Source organism: Acanthisitta chloris, unplaced genomic scaffold (genome assembly GCF_000695815.1).
Source record: "Acanthisitta chloris isolate BGI_N310 unplaced genomic scaffold, ASM69581v1 scaffold9777, whole genome shotgun sequence".
Classification (NCBI taxonomy): Eukaryota; Metazoa; Chordata; class Aves; order Passeriformes; family Acanthisittidae; genus Acanthisitta; species Acanthisitta chloris.
This window is the reverse complement of record NW_008682021.1, coordinates 1,994-9,041: the sequence shown is the minus strand read 5'-3', so window position 1 is coordinate 9,041 and position 7,048 is coordinate 1,994. Positions and strand designations below refer to the sequence as shown.

Sequence of the window (7,048 nt, the reverse complement as noted above, 5' to 3'; positions counted from 1 at the left end):
TAGGCCGACTCTATACTGACTGTTCACAACAAAGACAACAGAAATATAACAAAATTCTAGGCTAATTACTGCCTAGTTTTACTTCCCTTTAAACTTTCATAACCCAGTACTTCAAAGAGGCCAAACAAATAATAATTTTGCAGCATACAAAGACACACTGTCTAACCAAAGATGAGCAGGACACACACACAATCTCTAGTACAGAACTAAACATCAGAAACCAACAGGTCTCTCCCTGGCTGAATTACAAAGCTCCTTGAATCATTTCATACCATAACCCAGAAGACAAATCTTTTTCAGCCAACTAGGACTTACACCACAGATCAGCTGAATTCCCTGAACTCCATGAAGTACAAAAACAAGAAATTCTGCAGCCACTAACATCAGCAGCAGATTCTCACTGACTTCAGAAAGGCAAGACCTGATCTCAGGGTACCTGGCCTGTGTAACACATGCCTTCCCCACGATTAAACATCACTAAATAAGAAAGGCAACACCCGCTCTGTTAGTAAGTTTTCATATCTCCCCCTAGCACAGTACTAACGACTGTACTTTAATAATTCACAGACTCATTTACAGACAGCTTATTTTTTTAATTCCTAAAGAAATTATTTCGATTGTCTAGCCTGACCTTATGAATAATACAGGCGACACTAATTCCCTGAATTAAGTGCTGCTTCAATTCTAGGAGCAGGAACTTGAGCGTGTATCTTTTAGAAACATTTAATTTTGACTTAATGATTTCCAACAACTGAGACCAGCATAAAACTTGTCAGCTGGTTACAGGGCTGTTATCCTCTTAGTTTATGCTTTAATTGCTCCTCTAAATTCCTCCAGCTTTAGCACCCAGTTACTATTCTCTCTGTACCAGCATATGCCACACCCAACGCACGCACATGTGTAGTGCAAGCAAGCTACTCCTTCAACCTTCTCCTTGATAGAGTAACAAATTGCAGCCAGTGTGTTTTTCACTACAACAGAGTTTTTCTGCTTTACCTCATAGGACTTTTCATTGAACTGTTTCTGAATTTTCCAACATGTTGCTATGGACACCAGAAAAGAGCACTTTATTCTGAAGCAGGACTGAGCAGAGGCATAACAGTCTCTCTACTTGTACACTCAGTATTCCCACAGATCTAACTAACTAAGGACCACATCAGTTCTTTTGGCCACTCCACTACACACAGGTTTATCACTTGGAACCAGGAACAAAAGCAAGTTGTGTGTATAACTTCACACCTGTCCAAACTAATATAAATAGTATTTGCCAGTCCACCTTCCAAAAGGGGCATAACTAACCCATCCTCCTGGTTACTTATAATACTATAGTTATATTATATTCATATTATATTTATAAAGTCCTCATTGTCTACAAGTCTCATCAATATGCATCTTTTTTCTGCAAGTCATTAAATGGCTTAAGGTAAAGAAGTCATCTTTGAAATAACCACAAAAGAGCCATTAATGATGACCCTGAAAGTTATTTCTCATCTGTATGATGTGTGCTCTGGTAATTCTGTAGAATTCTAGTATTTTCAGGTACTACATGTTGAAGTAGAATATTTTTCAAGGACCTGTGTTATTATACTGGGGCTGCTGCCTTCTTTTCATCAAAGAAAGTCATCAAACATACTAAGTGTGATGCAATCATTATAACTGTCTGTAAATACATGCTAATTTTAAATTCTTGATTGACCAAACCCCTGCATTTCCTACCTCATGAATCTACTCAGGAGCTATCACATTTTGCTTATTTCAATGAAAGCAATCCTTATTCTGACTCACTTCACTGGACTTGTGTCCAGTACTGACTGTGTGAAATTAGTTCTTTTGGAGTACCAAGCACATGCAGTACTGGTCTAGGCTTTATTTTATTTACTCAGAATATAATGATTGCACGCACTTAAGCAATATTTTAAAGGGAAAAAAAAAAGCATATTGCCATCCACTACTTCCTTTATTCATTAAGGTGAGGACTAACAGAGATTTCTTTGATGGATGCAACAGAACCTCTAGACTCAGGATCTTGCCATTTAAACTGTATTTAAAAATATTTCACAGATGCTGTGGACCGGCAGCAGGAGGCCTTCAGCTTAAATCATCTGCACTTATATAGCTCCATCTTTACATATTACATACAATTAAAACTTTACATATGACATAATGTAGAAATATGCTTTAATGCAATTAGGACATCTACAGAAAGGGTATCAAGCATGTGCTAGGAAAGATTTTGAATGCTTATGGATCAGTATTTCAGATATGTCAATTATTTGGAACCAGTAAATGCCTTTTCTGGCAGGCTGCCATTCTTCCTCCCTTTTAACACACTCTCAGTTATTCCTGAGTAGGTTGTAGCAAGGCTTGGTACAATTAAGAAGTCAATAAAAATTAATAATCAATGAGTGATGGCAGTACAGCCTACATACAGCCTCGAGTATTGATCAGATTTTAACTTTGAAGAAGAGAAGCAACAATTCAGTAGAGCAAACCTTCAGAAATCCAGAGTCTTGAAGGGGGCAAAAGTCAAAAATTCTCAGAAAGAGTATTCCATAATGAAAAGTGGCCAGGAAAAAAATTCTCTAAGCTTAATTTTATTAAACACTTCCAGAAAAATATCAAGACCTGCTAGCTTCTCTGTAAGAACATGTTTCAATGTGAAGCCATGCAGCTCTTCAAACTACTTTCATAACCAAGTTGAGTGTGGTCCAAGAAACTAATCTAATTCCTCTCATTTTTTGTCAGAGACCCCAATATTGGTATGTAAGAACTTCCAGAACAAATTTTCTTTGTTTACTTTAATTTCCCAGTATTTAGCATTAATACTGAGATACTGAGAGCAGCTAGAGCCATCCTTCACTCCTCTTTTGTCATTTTTAATTCTTACATGTATTTGCTGATACATCTCCAGTAAAACAGATGGTGATGCAAAGTGTAGAGCTGCAAAAGGTAGAGCTGCCTTGACCAAGTGTAGTGTTTTATAGCCTGAAACCTCCAAGAAAGTGTATCTTTCTCATGGTTCCCTGCAGTATTCCGTCCTTCATGGGTTGTACCAGAAAAGTGTAGGTTTTTTTATCTAGTTGGAAGATCTCTTTTTTCCTTACCATTATGCTGAGCAACCTCTGTGCACAATCTGCTGTATCGATCCATTCCATTTCACCAGCTGAACTTAGCAATATGAAGGTCACACTGCCATTTCCATGCAAAGACTCCATATCTTAACTCTCCTGAACCTCTTCTTTCTGCACTCCATTTCATCTGGTTGTGTTCAAACACATTAAACTTGCCATGTCTTGTGCCTAGTGATTGCAAACTGTCATGTCTTTCTGTCAATGACTAAACTGCCACCCAGTTTCTCACTTTCTTTCTTGAATCCAAACTACCAGTGTTTCCTGAATCAGGTGGTATAAAATTCCTCATTGTCTCTGATGGTGAGATGACTGTCTTACAACACGGACTGTATACATAGGTACTCATACTTCAAATATGTCAAATCATTCCACTCAAGAAGAAAGTGAACTGAGCTTAGCAGGTACAGCTCATGACTCCTTAATGCCATCAATTCCAATACTGTGTATCACAATGAACCTAATGTAAAAGTCCCATATGTACCCCCTTCAAATACAATTATATATGCTAAAACCAGGTAAGTTTACATAAACTGGTCTCTTTTCGAGTTTTAACCTAACTGCCCAGAGAGCCTAAACTCATTTAAATAGAAAACCAAGTACACATTATCACAAAGGGTTTGGACACAAAGAAGTCACTGTAATAGTCTACTGCAAGGCAAGTAAGACTCGCAGACCTGTATTAAACAACTGCATCAAAAAGTGAAATGCAACTAGTGATCATACCTAATTTGTGTGTTGCTTCAATGTGCTCTGGTTAACTTAGCAACTGCAAACACAGTGTTAATGTCAAACAATAAAAAGCCCACGAACCTGTACAAGTACTTCGAATAATACAGTGATCTATAATGGGGCTGCAGTTCACGGTGATCTCTAAGCAGTGGTGTGCATTGTGGTGCTGAGCAGATTTGTCATCAGGGTTGAACTGAAAAAGGAAGAAAACACAGAAATGTTGTATTTAATTGCTCAGGCAATAAAATTAAGTTTCTAAAAGATCTGCTTAAGTTTGAGATTCTTACCCTGATTGTCATATAGCCAACATAGGCATCTTCAGAACCCTCCATAAAAACGAAGGTGGAATCTCTAGTGTTTTCTATTATGACTTTATCTGCTACTTTTCCTGGTGCTGGAAAGAAAACAATGAGTAGGTTTAGTTTATGCCACAAAAAAAAAAATTCTAAAAAAACTTACAGAATTCTGTTCAAAGCAACGAAGAAAAATTAACACTATTCTCAGCACATATATAGTCTTCATGCCTGAGGAATCTTAAAAAAGAAAGTTTCAAAAATAATAAAGAAACTAAACTTTAACTAATACAATCTGGCACCAATTTAATATCTAGTACCACAAGAAAAACCTTCACTTGTACTGAGCTAGTTTTTGACTACTATTTATCAGGAAATGAATTAACCATTTAAACATGGATACCAGGCTGGAGGCACTTTAATCCTGCTCTAAATACAATTTATTTCAGTATTCTAAACCCTTTTATTAAACCTAAAAACAAACTCCATCACTAATTTGAAGCAATACTTAGTAATCTGCTCATGACCTACAAGTGACCTCCCCACACTTCTCAAACATACGATTCAGAGTTTTGAATTTATATCCTCATTATTCTCTAGGAAAAAAAGAAATCTTATCAAATCAGAATGAACTATACTACTGAAAGAATGTACAAAAGGTTTTAAAGTGGTTCATTCGCAGGTCACCATAACGTGCCATTTGATTTCCTATGTAACCAGCAGCCTCTGCTCGATTCTTTATCCCTAATCCAAAGGCAGGCAATGTTTACACTGCGATGGGAAGAGCCAGCAGAGGGAGCACGAGTTAACAACAGCTTTGCACTGGAATAAATTCAATGCCCCTCATTCACGAGCACGGTGATTCGTCCGATTCCAAACTGCACATGAAATATGCAAGCCAGAAGTAGCCTTACTCAATACACCAAACATAAACGAGGAAGTTTCACATACTATAGCAGATAGCAATTTTAAACCATTCCCAACTCATGACGCACAAACGTGACCAGATATTTGCCCCAAATTCTTTATTTTATTGAAGAGCCTACACACAGGATGTCTCACAAGCAGATCCTTTTCTGGTGTCTGTCGACACTACTACAGCCAAGTGGTATGTCCTGTTCTTTTATCACTCTGGCAGAAAGGTGTCAGTCAGAATGAAGCAACATTTACATTATTATCCAGCTTGTTCTCACTATCTAAAAGCTTCATCTCCGCTTTCATTACTGCAGAGCTGCAAATATTTTAAGGCAGTCTAGCTCTTCTTCATACCACTTAGTACTAGACAGCAACTAAAGGAGGCTTTGATGAGTTCTGTCATCATACAAAACACCTTTCTGTGGCTTGGTAACATCTCTATATATTCACCATGATACAAATGCACTGGCATAAACACATATTTCACCATACAAAAAAAGAAACCAGCACCACGGTACTGCAGGTGAACCAAAACCAGAAAATAAACAGAGCCCTTAAGAGGATGTAAGAGAGCCATACATTAGTATCAGAATTGTGTTCCTTTTCAGGGTGGCACAGAAAAATTGCACTTCACACTGGATGCTCTGAAACACTATTAAACAGAGAAAATTTGTGAAACTGTGCCTTGTAGGTATTTACAATGCACTTGGATCATGGTCTCTACAGACATCTCCTTCTCCTCAGCATGTAAGTCACTATACAGGTCTCCAAGTTTTGGAGGTCCCAGAATGCCCATCATGGAACATGCCAGTTAGTAAGATCACTGCACTTACATCTCCTAGGGAGAGATTGAAGACTTCCTTAAGCATTGGTTTCATTCTAAATGCACTGATGAAGTTCTCTGCAACATCCTGTTGAATCTTTGCAAAATCATTACTCAGAGAAATATCTGTATTTCAGCTTTTGGCTTAGACCACTTTAGAAGAAATAAACCAGTAGAAGAATCGGAAGACAAGGGCCACTAATTTCACAATCAGCAAAACATAGCTCCCAAGACATCTGTTTGCTGAAGTCTAAGGGAGTTATGTTCCATAGGGTCAGAATTCAGGCTCAGCTAAAGGATCAAGATGAGACCATTTAGAAATAATTCAACAGAAAGCCTATGATAAGGGACTGCCTAAAGAATTAAAAGCTGGATGTTGCCTCAGAACTCTCTTATTCCTCAGAAGGAATAAAACAATTTCACTTTTCAGTGCATTAACAGAAAAAGCACTACATTCTGCAGGAAACAGTTGTGACCCTGCTCAATTGTACCAAGCAAAAAAAACCATTCTGCAGGAAACAGTTGTGACCCTGTTCAATCGTACCAAGCAAAAAAAATTGATACCCTTTTAGATACTGTGGTCTGCAAAATCTACAGCCAAGACACAGCTCTAAACCACTTCAAAATACAACTTTAATTCAAAGATGCAGAATGGGCATCTAAAGAAGAGTTCAGGCATGTGAAGTTCTCTTGGACTCTAAAGTTAAAAAAAAACCCATTCAATCATTATAGTCTTTACCATTTTAGGTTTCTCCACCCTTGAAATTACTTTCTTAATTGAAAAATCCTTTGATAATCCCTTTTCACTTACTTGTAAATTAAGTCAAATGGAAAAAATAGAGGAAAAAATTAAAGATGTAGCTCCTAAAATACAGAAAAAACACACAAATTCAGCAAAGATTCTGAAATGAGAACACATTGTGCAGTTACCAAAACTCCAATTGAGAGACTTTGTGTCTGGAACGAGATGAGTACTCCATGAAAGGCTCATATTCCTGCAGTAATCACACACTGCCTCCCCAACGCTGGGAAATTGAATTCTCTTAAGAAATTCATAGGTACTTCTGTCTGCTGAGCCACATGCAACAGTTTCCTTACAGGACCTACACTCTCGCTTCTTACTTGACAGTTCAGATAAGGCACAGTACTAGTAATAC

At 37.6% G+C, this 7,048-nt stretch overlaps 1 protein-coding gene across 1 annotated transcript in view; it reads right to left on the bottom strand.

Moving 5' to 3' along the window:
* Nucleotides 1–4,259, bottom strand: part of FBXO11 (F-box protein 11) — a 21,983-nt gene extending 17,724 nt beyond the window's left edge. Inside the window, exons 1-2 of the mRNA XM_009078335.1 lie at nt 4,148–4,259; nt 3,942–4,053 (exon numbers count right to left, since the gene is read on the bottom strand). Coding sequence (XP_009076583.1) covers nt 3,942–4,053; nt 4,148–4,192 — 157 coding nt within the window. The 5' untranslated portion in view covers nt 4,193–4,259. The remainder of the gene's footprint in view (nt 1–3,941; nt 4,054–4,147) is intronic.
* Between the last annotated feature and the right edge of the window lie 2,789 nt (nt 4,260–7,048).